Source organism: Achroia grisella, unplaced genomic scaffold (assembly GCF_030625045.1).
Source record: "Achroia grisella isolate CSIRO2021 unplaced genomic scaffold, CSIRO_AGI_Agris_v1 utg782, whole genome shotgun sequence".
Classification (NCBI taxonomy): Eukaryota; Metazoa; Arthropoda; class Insecta; order Lepidoptera; family Pyralidae; genus Achroia; species Achroia grisella.
Window position 1 is genome coordinate 1647707 of NW_026713022.1, and position 24069 is coordinate 1671775.

Genomic DNA, 24069 nt, shown 5'->3' on the forward strand with positions numbered 1-24069 from the left:
TATATATCATTAAATGTGAAAGTATACATAAGTATGTTTAAGATATGAAATTTCAGTACAATTTTGTGTGAAAAACCTAATACGGGACAAACATACCATTTGCGTGGGACGTCATGTGTATGAAACAGCTAATATTACATCAGGGTGGATAAGAGTGGGAATGGGGGAGGTGGGACAATTTAGCAAATGCCCCTGGAAATTATTGTTTTTAATTCCTTGTGGATTTTCCATAATCAGGCTCATTCTATCATCGACGTACACCATTGTAGCAGACGAGTGCACAATTATGAAAATTAAAATTAAAATGAAATCATTGTGGCTACGCGTCCCCATGGATAGCGACTGTGAGTCGCTCTCCCCACTTTGTGCGTATTATCTGTACAAAATAATTACATTGTTTCGTATCTGCCAGGCTTAATTATATTCTATAGTTGGAATAGGATAATTTGTATTCTATTTACGTGCACTTTTCATAATATATTTTGAATCTTACTTCTACCGCAATATCTTCCGTATAATTTGAACATATTAAATGATCAGAATAAAGAAATATTCTACGTTCTTCTTTGTTCCAATCACTATGTATGACCAATTTTCGTAACAAGTGCAATTGATAATAAGTAAAGAAATAATTTCTCCACTGCATATCTAAAGTAATTTCTTCAAATAAAGAATAAGGTCTAAAACAATGTTCATATCTCTACATTTAGTGTCTTCATTTACGGTGCTTAGTCGCATCAAAATTTTGTTGGAAATTTAAATTGACAAAGTTTCTAATGTTGTTCAAATTATATTTTACTATTTATGGGGTCATAATTAGTAGAGGTAGTTATCCATATCTCTGGAGGAATATATTTCCTGCAAATAAGCGTCATAGATCACTATTGACGTTAATTAAACACTACTTTAACTTTACAAAAGTTTGAAGTTTAAGTAATTAATGTATTTTATTGTAATAATAAATAGTACGAGACTAGGCCATTACTGTGACAATGATTACAGTGCTACATTTTTTTTTCTTTATTTAGGACCTTACGATCACAATAGGGAGCATTCCGGTAATATAAAAATACCCTAGTATACAGTTTAGAATCTAAATCATTCGTCACGTGGCTTGTGTAAATTACACAAGACACACCGTAAATAATTTTGGAATATCTATTAATTGTGAATTGTATACAAACTTTTTTATGTATATATACATATTATAAAAAAGTTAAGGGTTGTACTCTTATTATATAAATATTACTAAAATGTTACAGACTACCAAAGAAATATCTACAAACACAAGGTATATTCATTATTTGCTCAAGAAATTCTTTTAATTTTTGATGTTATGTTTTGAGATAAGTTAAAAAAAAGAACATCACATTGGGGTTCTAAGTAACAATGGCTTCTTATTTCTAAACTAATTTTGCAATTTATACATCACTTTATGGAACGCTCAAAGTTTCATGTTTTCCAGTAGGAATACTGTGAATTATGAACAAAGTTGTGGTTTTGTGATCAAGTTGAACAATTATGTCTGCTTCGAGCAGCCATATTATATGTATTACTTGCCCTATCCAAATTTTATTACCATTCACTGAATAAACTTCTGTTTAATCAGTTCATTGTGTTTTCTTTAGACAATTTCAGATTCATGGCAAGGATCATTGGTAATAAACGTCTTTGTAACAGGCTCTGTGACGAGATATTGCATCTCTGTGTATATTTTCTACCGCATATATTGTTTGCTAGAAACTAAAATCCTGATCATTTGGTCATCCAAACCAGTAGAGAACCAGTACTCATGTATTGGTTCTCCACAGTGCAGTTTTCTAAAAAAAATTGCCACACACGACCACATTGTGGAATCACCTTCCAACAATTGTATTTCAGAACCGATCCGATATTGAAACTTTCAAGAAAAGAGTTAGATTCTTCTTAAAAAGCTGACAAGGCACTTGCATATCCCCTGTTGTTGCGGGTGCTCATGTGCGGCGTAAATCACTTACCATCAGGTGAGCCGCAATCTCGTATGTGTAAATATTTAAAAAAAAACTTTCTAATACTATCACGATTCCTACTGATTTGTCTGATTAGTAAGGTTTAATTTATGATAGAAAAACTATCTAAGTATAATATAAAATTTAATATATGAAAATAATATATAGAAATATACCTATTCTACTATTGTGTTCTTACCAAACGACTTCATACATAACCGTGCCAAGTTTTTTGCATGGTACCAATACAAAGTCTTCTAAACAAACTATTCAGTAACATAAATTTAATATTTCTAGTCAAGATAGGTCGTCAATGGTACTGACGCAATCAAACATATATTATTGAAACTGTTTTTATTGTATGCGAAAATGTCTATATTAACATATAGGCATAAATCTACGTATTGTCATAACATTACGCCCGCATTGTTAGCAATTCTGGTATAACAATAAATCCATATGTCTCTAGCCCCCGTTGTTACAGATTTATTAGGAACAATCGACTAAAATCTATGATATAAGATATTTCACATGATACTATGCAATAAATCTTGGTTAAGCGCCAGCCGTCATAACCACCCGACCACTTGCGCTGGAAACCGCAGATATGATTCCCTGTGGATTAGCCCTGACATTGCAATACATCTCACGTATTAATACATCTCAATTTTTTTTCAAATTAAATCTTCTAAAACATGTGACTAAAAAAAATATAATACAGGGTAATATTAAATTGACATAGGTGTTAAAGTATCTTTAGAATATTAAACGAGTTATGTAAATTAAGTGTTAAAAAAACAACATGCAATATATGGTATGCCGAGGTAAAACTATGTATTTGTAAGTTTGTCTATGGTGGCATGCATGCTAATCTCAGAAATGGCTTAACCATTGGTTTTCACCCCAGCTTCGCACGGGTATGGATGTATTATACATATAAACCTTCCTCTAGAATCACTCTATCTATTAAAAAAACCGCTTCAAAATGCTTTGCGTAGTTTTAAAGATTTAAGCATACATAGAGGACAGACAGCGTCAGCGACTTTATTTTATACTGTGTAATGATATAATGATGATGCAATAATGATTGTTATATAAAGATAATAATATATGCGACAAAATCCACTTTTATCATTAGCTACGGAACCACATGAGTGCTGATCGATTACTCACACAATAACAACATTCAACTATTTGGCAGCCGGGCATAAATCTGTATCTATTTGATATCAATTTGCTCTCAAGAACATTCCTATTTATTTATACTTTATATATCCATACACTAAAACATTTTGGTTTTCAGAGTAGAATATCCATCGTTATGTTCTGTCCCTTACGTCCGCTGTATATAGGATATGTTTCATGTAGTCCAAAAAGAAATTTAGTTATTGAAGGTAATTTGGTATAGAAGGAATCATTTTTTTCCTATGGTCTGTATCAAAATTTACAAAATTTATTATCACAATATATTTCTCATGGTACATTTGTGGAATTTCTTTAGTCTTAATATTTATTTATACTTCTATGCAAAGACACAAAAATGAATTCTATCTATAGCTGAAGGAATCGTCAATATATATTAATTTCTAGCGACTATATCGCATAAAATACTTACTATTGTTTATTTGACAAGCATAACATTAATATTCAATAAAGAAACTGACTTTCATATTTATTTTACTGGTAACGGTAGCAGACATAAACAAAATATCTAAACAACAAATGCATAATTTATTTTATACTGAACTTGATGAAAGCCATAAAGGCTTTTCCTAAATCTATAAAATGGAAACTAGCTAGGTGTTTTATCCTAGAATAGTAATGTACTGGGGGAAGGCCTATGCGGATGATCCTTTTATTTGTGTGGGATTTCGTCACAAAAGTTCGAGACTTAGAAATTCGCAAGAAATTTGCAGTGACAAACAGAATTATGGTAATATAAAGATATTTGTAGATACACAATAAAAATAAAGATGGTTGTAAGTAAACTATATTATAAATCTATGATGCAGCAAATAGATTTATGTTAGACGATATTTATGTACCTTCAGCACATAATAAAACAGAAAGAACAATAAGCAACAAAACAGTAATGTTCTTCAATAAAAATGATCAGTGCTCAGTTTATTGTTTCATTTTCAAATGAGCAAACTAATATACAAACTGACCCGACAGACGTTGTCTATATTGTCTATATTGAATTCCCATTGATATAACAAATATAAAAAAATCGCAAAATTTCTTAACGTTTTCTTTTATAAAAACAATCTCCTGACAATAACGTAACAAAAAAAGGATTTGCAAAATCTCTCCAGCCGTTCACGCGTTATGCCATGACCAAGAGAAATAGGGATTCATTTCTGTACATATAAATATACACATACATATGTAGAAAAAATATAATAATACTTTTTTTAGCTGTACGAAATTGAGTTCCGATTCTGACATATTTTTTTATGTTTTAAAACAAATGACAAACAAACTTATGGCAACGGTAACCGTTGCCATCAGTTACTTCTGAACCAAATCTGAACTTGTGATGAACCAATGCTTTCAATTTACATTGGAACTTACTATCAGATAGGTCACCGGATCAGAATAATAATAACAATTATTAATTATATCAATTAATATTTATAAGCTATTTCTTAATTAATAAACGTACTATGACGATCCAATAAAGGTTAACTCATCTAGGGTCATGATAATAATATACTACGTTGTAAGTCCTTATCTGCAACCAACATCGATAAAAACAAATTTATTGTACAGGCAACAAACAGAGAGCTTGGAATAATAATTTACTAGTCTAGCTTTGGTACCTAAATGAGAATCTGGCCGTCACCGAAATACCTTACACAACTGACTGACCCCGGTGATAGAAACACCGATGACAAATCAAAAATTCATCCAATAGACGGCATGGATAATGTTCTGCAATTTGAATTTTGCTTGTGGAGACTAGTTTGTTTGGATTATGGCCACTAATTAGACTAATTTCTTTTGACAAAATTACAATGCATATTCTAGTAGTCACTCTATGCTCTCCAATTGATTTAAAAATTAATCTCTTTTGTACACACGTAGAAACTCATTTGAAAAAAATGAAAGAGCTCAGTTTCTTGTCAGTTCTTCTTGACTCGAAAGTCCTCCGAACTGACGGTAGATTTAAGATATCATAACAGTCTGTAACAGACCCAAATATAGATATTTTGATTCATTGAATACATATATAGTATATAGGGGATTGCTCCTCTCTATTATTAACAATACCGTACATACGACTAAAATTATTTAATTATTTTTTCAGGTATAAAGGCGCCTTTATTCAAACTCTCGCCGTTGAAGTTGCGTGAATATACATAATAAGATTTAAAAATAGAATACTATTCTAACTGCATTCAAGGTTTCAATTCAATCAGAATGTAAACTGCAGGCGTTTGTGTGGTTTCTTGAAGAATACAGTATTATTCCATAGAGCTTCCATGTATTATACTAATAGACTCTTACCCATGCAATTTCATATTACATGGATGTACTTATTAAATAATTTATAGATATTTTGTAAATACATGTACATATAAATTACCAGAATAGATATTTATTTATTTATTTATTTAATTCAGGCTACATGGCCCATATTATAAATACCTTACTATACTAACATACATAAGAAATAATAATAAAATATGTAAAATAAAATTGTCTCTATGGTACTGACGACGGCAATCTGCCACGGTAGCGCTGCTACACCACACCCTTAGTAGTCCTCCTTCATGAAGGTGGGCAGCATATTGGTTGAAGCTCGCGTTGTGGCTCGATTCCAACTGCGTCACCCTCAATGTCAGGGTGCTGTTAGTCGGGATGTCGTCAACAATGTCCGGTGCCTTGGTAGCGTAGTGTAGGCGGGATAGTACATTGCCGTGGTCGGTGTTGCGGCACGTAACAAGAAGTTGGGCCCTGTCATGCCAATTTCGATTGAAATACTGTGACAAAACTATCATCGTGTACTTTATCACAAATAATTTTCAGAGTCACTTTAGGCTCATTCCGCTGAGCAGTTGGTTTTTTAGCGGCGACGGTGGCAAAATAATGGCGCTTTTTAGCACCGCGGACTTTGCTGGTGCTGCTTCCACTTGCAGCGGTGCGGGCGCTCGCGGTGTGCGGGCAGGGGGCGCGGGACGAGGAACGACGTCGGCTCTCGGCGTCACCGCATCGGTCGTATACTCGATAGTCGCGGCGGACTCATCGAGGCATGCTCCACGACGCGTGTTTACATTTCTAGCGTCATCAGATGACCTCGATAATTTTCGTGAAGCAAACTATCTACTTCCTTGCGCAACTCAATAATGGTTCCCTCGGACACGTTTAATCATAGCGTATCAGCCAGGCTCTTTTTCAAGGAGACGATGTCCAGGCAACGTCGACGTGGTCGAAAGTGACGGGAGGAAGCTTGTTATCCTTCGCCACAAAAGTCGGCACGTCATCAGGATCGGTCACCTTCAGCAATGAATCTTTACTTTTAGAGTGCCGTCGCGTACACCATCTGTTCGCTCTTGTTGAGAGACTCATAGAGCAGGACCTTCGCCTTCGCGATGTCGTCCTGGCTGAAGTTGGACGTACATATCTGTACTGCACTAATTTCATCCATTACGTCCAGTGTTTGCTGCAGGAACGCGAGGAGCTCGTTAACCACAAGTTTATCACACATGACCTTAGCAAACTAGCACGGCTTGCGCCGCGCCGATTGATCCGTATATATTTAATTAAAATAATACGTGCACATCTGAACAACTGTCAGATATAATCTGATAATTTTGAATAATCAAATAAAGTTTATAGAAGTATTTTTGAGAAGTCACATTTTTTTATTCGTCCACTCATTCGGAATGCAAGCTCATCACAAGAAGAACGAGCAAGAAATTTGCGTGTTGTTCTTGACAAGGAATAAGCATGCGATAATCAATATAGGAAGTGCTACGATTTTTGTTCAATCAGATAATATTGTCAGAGCTATGAATTTTAAGCTAGAATGTGTGTAGAAAATATTGTTATCATTTATAAACAATTTTATAATAAGCTTTTTTTACAAAGAAAGTGTTTTATAAGGTTATAATAGATTACCAAATGTTGCATTTTTGTGTACTAACTTCATATACTTACTTACTTATTATGTTTCTGTACTTAAAATGATTCATTTAAGATATTTAGAGTAGATTATACTTGACTTCCAGGATTAAATACATCGAGCAGCTTTATAGGATTTAAATCTAAAGATAATAAATAAATAACTTTGGACAATTAACACAACGCCTTCAAATCTCGCTGTAAGCAGATCTTGTATTATGGGCACTAAATATCTGATATAATAATTTACATAGAAAACACCCAGACCGATGCAAACAATTATACTCATGAATACAAATATCTGCACCGTACGAGGAATAGACCCTCCAACTATCGGAAGTAAAGCGGTGTGCTAAACCACTGGACCACCGAGATCGTCTATATGTATCTTATCTTGTCGTCTCTGGCACAGGACACATGTCGTCTTGATTCACTGCCATATCTCATGGGATGTCATAGCAAATGTAACACATATACATCCCCCATATGTGGGATATTGTGTATATTGTGTTATTATGTCTATTGGAATTTCGTGTACTTTTTGAGTATGCTCCTTGGTTTTTTATTACAAAATTATATTTATAATTTTATTTATAAAGGATTGCTATTTTCTTGTTACAATGTATTGAAATTACTCTGATTTACCTAATATATTTTATATCTGTATCTTCTATATTTATTTACACTTCGGGACCATTAATGGACCCTATATTGGTATAGTGAAATACAGATCTTACTAATAATCTACCATATGATATCCAGCTTATCATTTCGTTAAAATTCATCAAGATTGCCTATCTATACACATAATGTAACTGATCGCTATCTGTACGAGAAAGGTATACATAAGGTGAAAATTTATAATTGAGGAACTTTATCAACCTAATAGAATCCAAAAGAAAGATTCTTATAATTTTTGTAGCTGTTATCTATTTGTTTGTGCGAGCGGCTTTCAAAAATAACCTAATCGATTTAGATGTTACTTTACTAACATATTATGCTATGCTTTGCTTAAAATTTTGTGCTTATTTTATTATAATAGATTTATAAAATTTTGTAAAATCATCGGAATGAATATTTTATGTGTACAGTCGCCGTGTAGATAAACTTCTTACGCTTGTTGACAATAATACAAACGAATATATCTAACAGCGTCGAATCACAAAAAATATCACTAACAAAAATAATCATCATAAATATTCCGTTACAAAAAGTATATAATATCGTGCCAAATTTTCATTCCTCATAAGGCACAAAGGAGGACAAAAACAGCCGAATGCGAACAGTATTTCTATTTATAAAATATAACGAAACGAAAAGAAATTTAGATGTAACAGGATCTCATAAATATTTCCAATCTAAAATCATAAGCCGTACCAAAGTAAATTCACTCCAAGGTCCGAGCTACCAGCCTTTCAAGGGTCCATGCCATTATAATAAAATAATTGGTTTACATAGCATCGCTAGTGTTAAACATCTTGACCTTTCGTCATGTATCTATTTATATAATTTGGAAATCATCTGTACATAGTATAAAAAAAATCGCCAGCACTGTCTGTTGGCTTATATCTTTTAAATTACGCAATGAATTTTTATGCAAATTTTAGCAATAGATAGACTAATCCAAGAGGATGGTTTATATGTAACTATTATAATTATAATGTTGTACACAAATAGAAAATTACGGATTATACCTATAGTACCGCCTATTTTTGATTACATCTCTGTGTAAAGTCTATCTCAAAATTTATAAGTAATTCCATAGTTTTATTTATAGTTTTACGAACAGTATATATGTATATTTCACAAGATATCAAATTCAGAAGTTGCCAACATTGTAAATTACATTCAGGGACGATTCAGAAAGTTTCAACACAAAGATATTTGCCTATGTAGGGTAGATAAGAGACTATGTGTAAATATTTACAAGCAGCTTGTATGATGTTCAATATTTGAGTATTCTGTTGTATAGCTGAATGGATCTCTATTGACATATTCGTACGTAATACCTATTTATATCTTCGCGCCGAGTCCATTACGGGGCATACAAGAATAAGGTCTACGAAATCTCCACATTGACTGATGATTTAAAGATTGAAAATAAGGCAGTTGTAATTCGAAGTTAGAAGAATCTTTGTAGTCTTTTAATATAGCTAAATATATATTAATTTTAAAATTATATATATTTTGAAACTAAGAGAAGTGTGCATTTTAAAATACGGTTTCAAAGTTTGTCATATTTTTTGTATAATATAATATATACACATGTTTCTGCTCCAAATTAAAATAAAAGTATTAATAAGTAATGTAAAATATAAAGTAATTAAATGCTCCTGTAATAATTTTAACTTCAAAAGCGTACTCAGAGAAGTGCAGCGGGTACCTTTATCTTATTGCTGCTCATGTACCACCGTTATCACCTATAGAACACAGACAGCTATATTGCCATTGTAATTAAAAAAATGATTTCTGAAATGTACTGAGAGCCTGAGTGCATACCCAGTGAATATTATAATTATAATTTCAGAGCCAATGACCTTTAAATAAATAAATATGTTTGTCATTCGGCTCGTTCACTTTTCGCCGACGCCGCGACGTTTGCGTCATCGATGTAGTTATTTTCTCTCACTTAAAGCTGAAATCTGAAAGTGCCAATAAAAACAGTTTTATTAGTTGGGTCGACGTAATCGATCATTACTATTGTCGATATTTATGTAAGATGATAACGTCAGAGGAACACTTGAAAATTACGATTATACAAATAGATTCAAATCAAATTATGTACCATGCTGTTATCTCATTATTTGGGGTCGGCGCAGTATGTCCTCTTCTTCCACTGATCTCTATCAGCCGTTGTATATCGTATATGAACTTACTGTCCTTTTATAAATGTCATATTTCACACAATCCATCCATATTTTTGATCGTCCTCTCCCTTTCCATCTACGTTCATGTTAAATTCTTTCATTAAGATAGTCCTCGCTCCACATAACCATTGTCCATTACCCATACCAAGTCAATCAGTTACCTCGCTACTTGACTATATCTGACGCTACTTTCAAACCGCCTGATATATTAATACAATTAATCGGTTCTGTACGGACACCATGAGTACTATATATCGCGATCTATAACAATGTAGTTCCAGTAATTGAAAAAACTTTTGTCATCTATCGACATTGACATCACGACTTGTGCAGCCTAGAAGAAACTTCAAGAGGAAAATATCTTATTTATAATAAAAGGATTCGATTCCAAATTAACTATATTGATAATTACTAGTTGAATCCGCAACATCGTGACAATATTTGCGAGAGTCATCCACTGATGATAAGATAATGTCAACACAATATATAGAATGTTATTTATAATAATTATTAGAAAATAGTAAAATAATTGGTTTCTCGGCTGTCTGTAGTATATATATTGATTGGTTATTTGATTTAACAGAATATTTAGTGAACTTACATCATAATCCCTCTAGCGATTTAATTCGGCAGTTAATTTGAAACTATTTAGTAGATACAAATTATACCAAAATGCCAAAAGTACACTCAGAAGAATTCATAACCGTAAACAATTCAATCTTACATTTTTAAAATGGCATCATGATGATGGACTGGTGTTCTTCAACGATTAAACAAAGAAATACGAATATAAAATAAACATGTCAACACGTGTATAAAAATCTTTTGATGTGCGATCATACCCTACACAAAATGGATTCGTCTATTTTTGTATCACCTTCATATTTGACCAACAGCAATGAGAATAACGAACTTATGCACTTCTGACTTTGACTGCCTCGGTGGTCCAGTAGTTTAGCACATAGCTTTACTTCCAATGGGCGCGACATAGATAAAATAATATTAGTCGCGACTTCGATTCTGCGAAAGGCACAAAAATTCATGAGTATGATAGTTTGTATCTGTCTGGGTGTTTTCTATGTATAAAATGCATGTATTTATTAAAAAATATATATCTTTGTATTTGTATCAGTTACCTAGTACCCATAACTTAGCTTTAGCTAGCTTAACTTAGGTCTAGATGGCGCTGTGTGATTTGTCATGAGATTATTACTATTATTATGCTCTTCTATCTGTAAATTGTAACGTATGCAATATTTTTCTATAGATCGCTATAGTTAAACTACGCTAATTATGTTATTAGTATAAAATTAAGTAATAATAAATATAATATAATATTTAGAATGGGCTGAGTGATCATAGCGTACATATAAAAAAGTAGATTCAAAGTAAGAAGCTCCTGTTTGATAGTTGGTTAAAACTATCACAATAACTATAAATATCTTATAGGAACAGGATATTGTCGAATATATTCGGACCAAATGTAAGCTGATATTGAGGGTGACGCAGCTGGCATGGGTCACAACGCGAGCTTCAAAACGTTCGTGGTCCTGGTGTCCACCAACATGCTGGGCAGCGTTTTGGTGGACCTTCAAGAAGTAGGACTACTGGCTGTAGAGGGCGGTGTACCGGCGCTACCTTGGCAGATTGCCGTCATCAGAGCCGTTATGATAGAGACAATTTGGATTTATTATATTAGTGCATAAGGTATTTATAATATGAGCCGTATAGACTGAAACTAATAAATCAGTAAAAATAAATATCTTATTACCGGAACCGGCAACGCATGAGTGGTTTCCGTTCATAAATAGAAGTAAATTGGAAAGAATCACTTTAGTATTGGATCTTAAACAAAACTTTTATCTAACTAGTACAGTTCGAGTTACTCTCCGGAGTCAGTTAAGCGTAATATGTAAGTTGAAGATAGAAAATATTCCATCGCAGGAGAAAATTAAAAGGATTATACAAACATTTGTATTCATGAATATAATTGTTTGAACTAGTAGAAAACAGTAATTCCATATTATGTATGTATTTAGAATAAAATATATTATATCTATATTTGTTGTTTACTACACATTTTGTATTTCTACTAAACAACAGATAGAAAACCGGGTATTTTCTATCAATACAAACAATTATATTCTGGAATACTATATATATTATAGTATATATATATATATTATATTAATATTATATTATCAATATATGGTAATATTTATTCTACGATACTTGTCTAAGTAAATTATCTTTATCGAGTTTATTTAATTCTAATAAAAAAGTTACCTGCATTATTAAAAATATTAATATACTATCATATAAAAATGTGATAATTTTCCACTGCTGGGCAAAGATTATCACCCTTTCCTTACTTTTATGTTCTGTGTAAAATTTGCTTATTTTTCTTTACGTCGTCACGCCATCACGTTATAGTAATGTTATTTATATTTAAACAAAATGTAATAATTATTTAATTACATGTATTATGTATATAGTGTAATAGTGTACACTACATTAAATTAAATTAAATAATTATGAGTAAATATTGTCATAGACTAATCAAACTAAAATGTTGAACAACTGCGAAAACATATTCAAGACGCTCTTACCCTTTATTTATTCGTCTGTAATTTGTTTATTCTTCTTTTACTTTTATATCAAATTATATTATTATATGGACTCTTTTAAATATAAATAGACAGGAAATTGGATAACACGTGCATACGCCATCTTGATTTAATAAATCCGACCCTTTTTCGATAATCTTGTTAGCATACTCTTCTTGTTATGATACGTGACAGTGCAAAAATTTACTTTCAAGGTAATTTTATTTTATTTTATTAGGTAAACATTCGAATACATTATAGAAGAATGTTATGTAGAACAGTCTAATTGTTAAGAATAATCTATAAGTTTTGTGCGTTTTAAAGTAATTATGCATAATATTACTCCCCTAATGTTTCTACAGAAAATGTTTTCTACACTGCTTATTAGTTTATCACGACGGCGTCGTGGTCCAGTCGTTTACTGTCTGTCTTTGACCCCGCAGGTTGCAGGTTAAAATCTCATTTCTTATATCAGACTGACTCTCCGGCGATGGAAACACCGATAACAGCTAATTAATTAATATGAGGGTTGGCAATAGGCTCGGCCTCTACCATGTTAAAGAAAATATATCGCGTAAAACAAGAGCACATTAAGTATCACAACGTCGATAGTTAACTACGCCTCTGACTACCGCATTTCAGATAACAGTCGTGATAATAAACTACAAACATACGTTATGTATGTAGTTTATTATGTAGAGGCAAAAATTTAAAACAGATCTGAGTTTTTACTACAAGCACAGATAACATAATGTTTGTTTGTTTGCCGTTTCTGTTTGCCACCATAGTAGTATAAAAAAACATAATATGCTACTAGTTATAATCAAATATAAGATACTTTTGGCCACTCATGCATCTCATTTTTACTCGTTTTACCAATATATTGTTTTACCACACGAAACAGACTTGCATGTCTAGTGTGTGGTTCGCCGTAATGTGTATTAAATGTAAAAGTATTTTATTGGCCAATAAAGTTTAAAAAGTTAAGTTTAAATAATACTCAATCCAATCACTTTTATTATGAATATTAATTTAAAAGAAAAATTTTAATATATATTTTTTATTTTATGGACCAATCAGTTAAAAAATAATCATCGTTCATCTATTCATAGCACGTCTGAACGGCCAATACCAATAAATTACGTGACCTGTCGGCCATCTTGCACGACCATAGATACGAAAACTAAATCGATTACATTGATCCAAAAACAATTAATATTGTTTGTTATTAATAAAATCAATATATAATATTATTTATGGCCTCAGTGATTTGTAAATTACACCCCTACTTCCGATAGTCGCGGGTTGCATTCCTCACACGATGCAATTTTTTATATTCGTGAGTATGATTGTTTGTATTGATCTGGGTGTAAAAATGATTAATTATATAAATTGACCGGTAGGTACTGATAATACAAGCTCTGTTAGCTTTTGAATAGATGACGCTGTGAATGGTCCAGGATCGTTAACATATTATAATATGTAATTAATATAGTTAATATATTGTACTTTATGTAAGCACTGATATTAAAATATTTGATGCAACATTTTCACACTATTATGTGGATAGAAAGCGAATTAGTATGTTAGGTAGTGTTCCGCATAGAGGTCCACGTGACAGGTATATTGGTAGCAATACCCAGCACCAAAAACCCAGAATACATATAATTCAAATAAATCAACCTATAGAATATAGAGTCATTATTAAACAATAATGTTCAAGTACAGACAAATTTATAACCTAAATTAGTCTTCAAATTCATATTAAGTAGATGGTCGATAATATTAAATTACTATCTCCCTACCCTATTATCAAAAGAGGACATCCCCTGTCTAGTAAAATAGTCCTTGTGCGTAGTCTACGTGATTGTGATTTAATAATTTAATAAGGACTAATTTCGATTTGATATTACTTTTTGTAATAGAGGAATAACAAAATGTTTTTATAATGAGAGTTGATTTTTTAACATATATTTAATAGGCACTTTACCTTTTACTGAAGTGGACTTTGTAAAAAGTCATTTACGTACCTCACCCTCACCTATTTCGAACGGTATGAAATTTGCTTTCTGAGATGGGCTTTGGTAGAAAGGAGAACTGGGGCAGTAAAATTATAGGATAAGAGAATTAGTAGTATCACGGGCGTCACATGATAACATAATACTCATAGTGCTGTTCACGTACCTATGTAAGCGATAGTAATCATCCATCTGCACTCGATCCAGTGATTCCTTCACTCTAGCTCCTATCGTCCAGTAAAGCTGTGAAGGCTAGCTGCGGCCAACAGGATTAGATAAGTCCCAACTACCCATCAGGGGAACTGCTTGTGTGACATTAGTAAATTAAGTCAATATAATTGCATTATTTTTATAACAACATAAGTGGTATTTGAAACTATAAAAGAGCACATCTTCGGTTTAGCATAGTTAGACAGGTAGTAAGAAAAATATTTTATATACGCAAACTGATGTTTTGGTTACTTAATGGCATTACTCACTCATAATATACATAACTTACTATAAAATAAAGTAATAATACTTAATCCATTACTAACAATAAATTAAATCTTCCTTTTTATACAATTAGTTTAAGAAGTTACTTGACAAAGAGCGTGTTATTTAAAAACATAGAAAGACGCTTTTCATTAAGTGTCAGCGACGGTTTTTGTTAACGCTTCGTTTGCTTTCCTCTCATCAACTCAACCTCCTGTGCGGTTTTCCTACCACAAACAGGTGTTTCAAAAGTTATACACCCATTAGCGGTGTACTTCAAAGATAATTAGTATACACGTATAAGTTTTATTATAAAATAAAATCAAAATAAAAAGAAATTTAAATTCCTACATAATATTAGAAATACAGGTACAACCAAATTTGTAAATAATGTTAGCCGATTTTTATTTTGTTTGTTTTACTGGAATAATAAATGAGCTGATAACACACCTGATGGTAAGTGGTAACCATTGTACATGAAAAAGATCATCTTAGTAGCAAGATCACCAATAGATATGAGTAATGACTTATTACTATTGTAGAATGCAAGTGCAATGCAACGCAACCGCGGTAATCACGTCATCATGCTACGATAGTAGTACCTTCATGCGGCACGATTCTCGAGGACTAAGATGTAATGCCACCGTACCCTGAAATTTCACTACCATATCTCACCATTAAACACAAACAGCTTACAAATCAGGCTTCAAGGCAATCGAAATATATGAAACAGAGAGCCATGCAGACTTTACACAAAGTCTACCTGGACTATAAAACAGTTGTGTTTCTTGCCAGGTTTTTCTGGATAGAAACTTCGCTTGTACTAAACAGTAGACATACGTGATTACTTTTAAGTTGTATATTTATTTGATATTGGTCGTTAGATGTTGCACGTACCCGACGGTTTAGGCTACACAAGCCATTATCTAATACCACCAACGGAGTACTCCTGACAAAACAAAACAAACCATTCTTGGATGTCAATATCAGATAGGTATGAAGTCATCGTTAAACTAAATCTTATCATTAAAGAGCATATATTCATGCAGAATACTATTTATCTTTGCACTTTAAGTTTTTAATTATATTTTGTAACACTCAGGCAGTAGTTTTAGTTGAGAATTTATGGCAAGAGACCCTAAGATTCCTTTGAAAGTCAGTATTTATTTTGATGCACTAATATAATACCATCCACGATTTTCAATTAAGTAAAATTTTACTGAGTAATCATCGTCATCGTTATCATTATCATGTATTTTCTGAAGACGAGTCTGTAGCCCGATGCTAGTGAAATTTAATATTTGTAATTTAGTTCAAATGTTTGTAACAAATTTTACGATAGAAAAGTCAATACCACGTAATCGTAAATAAACTTCGCGAACATTAAACATACTTATGTTTCCCATTAAAGCTTGAACATTTAAATAATTTATTTAAATTGCATTCATCTTATTGCTGGGATAAAGGAGCTTTACATGGATTTACTCTGTTTATTTGCTCATTTTCGAGAGCGTACAACAAATTACGCTAAACAATGTATCAGCAAATATAGCATAGTTGCAATTACGAAACGTAATATTTCAGAAATCAAGTAGACCGTGAACAGACTAATACATAACATGGTATGTCACGCGTCTTATAGGAATGTGAGACGACATTTCATGTCATCTGTCGTTAACAGGATCTATTGACAAGAGTTTAATGTAATATACAAAAATAACGTAAACCTTGTGACAGAAAAATACAATTATCAATGTTAAAGTCATTAAAATGTAAAGTCTTCTGTCAAAAAAATGCATCCACATTAATACTTATTTTACAAATAATAATAAACAGCTGCGAACTTAAAATTATAGCGATCTCTATGATGCTAGATTTGAAAACAATCTATTTTTTTGACTTAATGTTTTTGGTAATGGTCTATAAAATATCGCTGCCATATTAGTTGCATATTTTAATTATATCCGTATTTTTTCTCCAAAAACCCTCATTTATCAGGTACATCAGATTCAGCTATGCTTCAATAATCATATTTTATTTTTTAGTAGTAATAAAATGGATATTTTATTTTTATTAGTTTTCGTTTTTATCCTTTCTTTATCAAACTGTAATAATTATAAACATATTTACATCATTAAATTGTTTAAAAAAACTTTATTTAACTACATTATTTTTTACAATATAATAATTTAAAATACACACTACAGAAATTGTTCTAAATTGTACTTGTATATACTTAGGAGGCCAGTTACCTATTGTTTTAACTGTTTCCTATTTTTATACCACCTTTATTTTAAAACCTATTGTAACTACAGATACTTTTCTGGATAAATAAATTCATTCATTTCATACTCATGACTCGTAATATAACGAGCAAACGAGCTTGTAAAATCCTTGAAGACAAGTGGCCACTATCATACACGGGATGTAACATTATAAAGTACAATGTCGATACATGTTTTGCTACAAATTCACTATCACAAATCAAATCTAAACTCCATGCAAGCAAACGGCAGCATGGTAACAAAGGAAAAAGCCTTAAAGCAAACAACGCCGTACCTCTATAGGTACTAATTGTCCCTCTGGTAATTTGTAAAAGCCATATAAAATATTATATGATCTAAGATTCATATATTCCATCGTTGTAATTATAATACATCAAGTTGGTATACAAAATGTCATTAATTCTGTAATGTTAGATAAATAATATTTCAAATTTTTAATCCTGTTAAATAAAAACTTCTATAATGCATTTCTACATTCATCTTTAAAGAAAAATTGTAAATTCATCGAAAGCTACTCCTATAATATGGAATTGCTATACTTATGAACATTAATTTGTATATACAAGCAACAACATCTTGGTCCGATTATTATAACAAACTTTGTTGATTATTTATAATTAACTGACCCCGGAAAATGATGCAAACGTTTTGCAACATTTTATTGCTGCTCCGCTCCTATTATAGCGTAGCGTGATATTATATAGTCATTCTCGATAAATAGGACACGCAATATTAAAGGAAATTTTCAATTCAATCAGGTAGTTATTAAGATTAGCGCGTTAGAAAAAAAAAACAAACTCTTCAACTTAATGTATTAGTATTATATTTAACACACATTTAACACACACTGCATTTATTGACGTATAAGAAAATTCCAATATTTAATCCAAATAAATTTGATTTATGTGAAATATTTGATTGAATAGAATCTAAATGTTGATATAGTTTGATGGATTACGACTATTGATGTATTAGAAGTTTCTTATGATTTTCTTGAATTATTCAGTAACGACTATAATAATTCAGTAGTTGGTTACAAAGTTTGAAAACAAACGTTTGTTTGAAACTATGTTTATAAGTTTATTCTATATTATAACCAAATCATAGAATTTATCATTCCGATGATTACATATTACTAGCATCTGACGCATGCGCAATGGCTTTAAACTGTCCGACAGCTGGCAATCGCTATCCTCGTTTGACTAGTGGTGTTACGCGCTAGCTCTCTTTCACTCTACTTTTAATATTTACTATATTTAATAGCCAGCAACCCTTATTTGCAGCCAGATTTAGTTAGGCAACCGTATATGATAATAAACAGAAAAAAATTAGCTTTAATTTGATATATAAATTATGAATGTACGTTGTGGGTGTATAAATGTAATAAAATCATACCTGTGTACACCTGGCTGCGAAGAGGTGCGGCCAGGTGCGCAACGGCAACCATGATTTTTCACAGTCTTTATAGATGTTGCCGTAAAGTGAACGACATTTTACTGAAAAAACAAGTCAATGAAATTTCTTACGGATTGCGAATTATTAATAATTTAATTAAAAATACTAGCGGCCACATTTTGATAGGCAACCTGGTAGATATAAATTCTCCTAATGATAAATATGTGTAAAAATTTGGTTTTCAGCAAACACTCGATGGGTACACTGATTCTGCAGCGGGATCTCGGACTATTAGGATTGCTCCCTCAGTCTCTTTAGTTATGTCTTTAGAATGCCAAACAAAGGTACCCTCTATCATATGAAAAGTATTAAGAATCGTTTATATACTTATTCAGTACCGTGTACAATACAAAATAAATAATCCTGGACAATTAATATTAAATATCTTTAATGATATGAATTAGTCAACGGAAAGCAGACCTTGTGTTATATGTGCTCGACAAGTGATATAAATACTTAAATAATTTTTCTTGTATAAATACATACATAATATAAGTAGAAAACACCCAGACCGATATAAACAATCGTACTCAGGATTACGAATATTTCGCACCGTGCGAGGAATCGGATCCGCGATCATCGTAGGTAAAAGGGTGTGCTAAGCCACCAGACTACCAAGGCCGACAAATCAAAATATAAATAATGTGTCGTCCATGATACCACTCTATGCGTCTACATTTCTGACAACTAAGTTGGTATAGCTATGTACTTCGTAATTCATTGTCATATGTCATACTTTACGTACACCGTCATTATTATAACATTTATTTTTATTATTATAATCGATATTATTATAATTACATTGTTATTGTAACTAATCTTAGAGAATTACCTGAATAAGTACTACATTTTGTTATCAGTAAACAGTAGCGGAACTGATTATGCATAATAACCGACCACACATAGCTAATATCGATTTCTGTGATATCTACAGAGATTTAAGAACGTTGTAGCTTAGTAGGTTACTATCCCTATTTAAGCGCCAACAAAAAAATATTTCTGACTGATCTTCCGGTGATTGAATCGGTAGTTACAAACCAAATTAAACCTAATATACCTAGCGCAATATAGGCATCTTATCTATTGCGTTTACCAGCACCTCTCAGTGTCTTTGCCTATTTATCTGGAAAAACATACGTGAAAGTAATAATTACTAGGTGTGTCCACAATTTCACCCGCATGAAATTTATAGCCTATACGTTTTTCTGAAGTATAAGCTATATACTTGTAAAGTTTCATCAAAATCCCTTGAGTAGTTTTTGCGTGAAAGAGTAGCAAACATCCATAGTATGGATAAATGTTTGTTACTTCCAAACTTTCGTTTGTAATATTAATAAGATATGTTTGTACAATAGAAGAGAAGATATGCCGCTATGATTAATAAGCAAGGGTTACATTCGATATTCACGAATCAAAATAGCCATGCGGAGAGCAGGCGTTTTCCATATAAAATTGCGTCGGAGATCACAGCCTCGGGACAAATATTTGAGTTCCTTTTCATATTTTTTATATATTTGCCTTGAAATAAAAATAAGGACGAGATATAAATGCTGTATAAAAATGTCTTCAAATTGTTTTTCATTTTCTCGATCTCCTTAAAGAAAATAAGTGCAAGATACTTTCAAACCAGAAAAGAATCGTACAACTTTAATGACAATTATTGTTTAAGTTGTATGGAAATATTGTATTACAAAATTACAAACAGCTGACAGATTTCGGTGATATTATTTCCCATGAGATGCTGAATTTTCCAGAATAATAATTATTCTGGATTATACTTGTTATTCTAAATATTACAAAAGCCTTTCCTTTTGTATTATTTTTCATGGGAGTCAAATTTGGTGGTATTTAATTTTTTTATTTATATATATATGATACAACAATAGATCATTCTATTTAACTTACTAATTTATTAAATTAATAAACATATGCGTATGATAGAATAAATTGTAATTTATATATGTTCGAATAATTAATTAAGTATTGGACATCTAAGTATTTTTTAATGTAATTAGGACGACAAAGAAGCTATCGACCCATCTTATGGTAACTATTATTTAAATACATAAACAACAACACGGAAATCATCATATGAAGTGCATGTGATGAAGATATACAGCAGGAAATACAAATTATTCTCTACTACATTACAGTTGCATGTATGACACAATTGTGAAATGTGATCGATTATAATTTTTATTCCACAACCAATATGTCTAATAGCATACTAATGCGTTGCTGTCCCGGTGGACCAGGAGATCATGCGCTTTAACTTCACTGCTTTATAATAAAAGCTGTTTAGCAGCTGAAAAATATGATGTCGAAGTATCCATGTAAATGACGTAAATAACAGAGTTTACTTGAAAAGAAATCCATGTTTACATTGATAACACGCAAATTAGAAAAGGATTCATTTCTTTATTCATAGAAAGAATTCATTTATTCTTACGAATTTAAGCATCATTTGAATAGTAAATTAATTATAAAAATGTTTCATCCATTAATCAGTCAACACATAAATCTTTTACAACGCATCTTCAAACGACCCTCTTTTGATTGTCGATAACTGTTTCCCTTTTAATGTTAATCACATTATCTCAAAGTAAGCGTTGTAAGGAAAGTAGAAAGTTAGTAGTTTTAGTCTATTCACCTCAAAATGCTAAGTAATATTAGGTACCTATATGCTAAGTAAAGTAAGTAATCGTCTTATGACGCAGCTATCCATAGAAGCAACTATGTAATAAGCATATATTTTAAGCAGCAAGTACCTAATACTTGCTGCTTCAAATATATGCTAATTTATAAATTATATTTAAAATGTAAATAAGCAAGATAGAAGGCAAAAAATATTCTTCCATATAGTATTTATAATATACACTATTATAAATACTATATGGAAGAATATTTTTTGCATTCTATCCTGCTGGGACTGCTGTACATCATTCAGAACTTACGACTCAATATAATGTTTTATTTTGAATTTTCTTCTCCTAGAGCAATGTTGATCACTTGATTGATGAGCTATAACTTTTTATCTCTCATGAGTGAGTGGTAAAATTGTATTGTTAGTACGTCGGCGTCTCCATACGGAAGACGGAAGACACTTTAATATGATGTTGGCATACATTAAAGTTTATACATAAATCTACTTCAGTACACTATACTATTCTCTTTGATGTACCTAAGTGTACGTCAGCAATGTTATTTCACGGTGCGTTTTTTTAGGATAAATCTCAACGATAACTATTTTGTAACAAACTTTTATATGTTCGGTTTGAAGTGAAGGTGTATCGCTTTTTTTACTTTATTTTAAAGAAATACACATATGGTAATCCTGCACTTATGGGTTGAAAATCTAATAGTATGGACGTCCAATACATTAGTGAATTACTATATAATAACTAAATGGAAAAATATGGTTCAGCTTGTTGTAATAATAATATTATATATTTATTTAAACTTAAGAACATCTCATTAGATAATTTTATATGCCGACTCGAAAAGGTTGTTTGGTTTGTTTGTTACAATATAATAATAATAAATATATTATGTAAATTATGACTATATAAAAGAAAGTACTCATTGCACACAGTATATTTTTCACAGTAATGATAGCAGTAAGAACATATTAGAGTATAATTGAACAATCATTCGATTGCTTTTATTACTTTTTAATTAGGCAGTAATTATTAATTAAGTTTATCAAATTAATTATAATTACAATTATAATCATAATAATCATTATTATAGTTAATTATTCTTATAATATAACTAATGTAAATACTAGATTGCAATCTGTAATATAAATATGTAATAGACAGTTAAAAAAATTTTAAAGCTTTAAAAAATCAAATTCATGCCTAAATTTAATATACATTTTTTGCACTGAAAAAATACAGTAATGAAATAGTTTATAGACAGTTTTAAGTCATTGAAATTAGTAATATTACGTTTTACTCTTTAAGAACACTAACAAAGTACATTGATGCAATTGACATTCAGTATTTTTTTCATGTTTACTCACCATAAGCCGGTCAATGAGGTGGGATTAAAATTTTCCGTGCCGTCGCGTCCGCATCATAAATCATCGAAAGCTAATGAACTTTCAGGCGAAGTAACTCAAAAGTACCGTAATTTTAATTACATCTTATTTAAATTTATACGATCATTAAACTTCATGGATAAAAAGTTTTATTCCTTCAACAAACTTCGTCACATATTTGGCACAAACACAATTGTCAAACATATTTTGAATTTTAAATATGGAATATTTATACAATTAAAACAGTATTCAAAGTACGTTTATGTCATCTGTAATTTAAATTTCGAAGTAAGATAAAACGTCTGCGTCCGAAGTTATGTTCATACCGCACCCTCCGAGCGGCCACGCGATCGAGTCTCACAGAATGGACTGGAGTCACACGTAACTTCTCGGGACCAAATGGGAGTAGGTAATGCGCATGGTTCACGAAGATAATCTGGGGTAGAAAACGTAGTTGAACGAAGAAAAGCTTTCAATGTGAATGCATTTTTTCTATTGTGCCAGGAAGCTATAGGCGGAAAATGGTATGCGTAATTGGGTATTTATCGACTTTTTCTTTTTATATTTTACCGGATATATAAATATGATTTAAAGAGTATATACATCCTTCCTGTTGTTTTTAAGTTTTCAAGTATTTTGATTAACGTATTGATATATTTAATGATGATATTTATCAATCTAGAACCTAATTTAAATCATATCATCCCTGTTCTGTAAATTTGAGATAATAATTCCAAACACCCGCTTTATGCATGACATCATGAGTGCTAGTTTGATGATCGTCAATTAACTCGTGAGCCCATTCATTTTATAAATATGTCAATATGGCGCATGATATAAAAGAATTGTAGTATTGACAACTTTATTAACGTAATAGTTATAAGAACTGGAATTCAGTCTCACTATTCAGTTTTTGTGGGTTTAATCATGCTCAGTATAAGTCTGAGTATAATAAATAATAGGGTTTGAAAAGTGTTTTTTTTTTTGTATTTGTAATAATTGTTGAGTAACTAAAACCCTGCTTAGTTAGTCCTCAAAATTAGTTTTTTCAAAGCAAATATTAGATTAAAGTTAATTAATTTATTCCTAAACCTGTACCATGTAAATACATGGTACAGATTTAGGAATAAATTAATTTTAAGTACATAAATATGTAACACTAACAAGCTATCCTTGCTTTGCATGGATGTCCTCTAGTTTTTTTTAA

General features: G+C 31.4%; 1 protein-coding gene across 4 annotated transcripts in view; it reads right to left on the reverse strand.

The window, feature by feature from the left end:
* The window catches only part of LOC131851235 (neuropeptide CCHamide-2 receptor-like), a 76347-nt gene extending 53121 nt beyond the window's left edge, over positions 1–23226 (reverse strand). For all 4 annotated transcript variants that reach the window (XM_059201698.1, XM_059201701.1, XM_059201699.1 and 1 more), the window contains exon 1: positions 22845–23226. In XM_059201698.1, the coding sequence (XP_059057681.1) occupies positions 22845–22847 (3 nt within the window). In that variant the 5' untranslated portion in view covers positions 22848–23226. The remainder of the gene's footprint in view (positions 1–22844) is intronic.
* Positions 23227–24069: the final 843 nt, after the last annotated feature.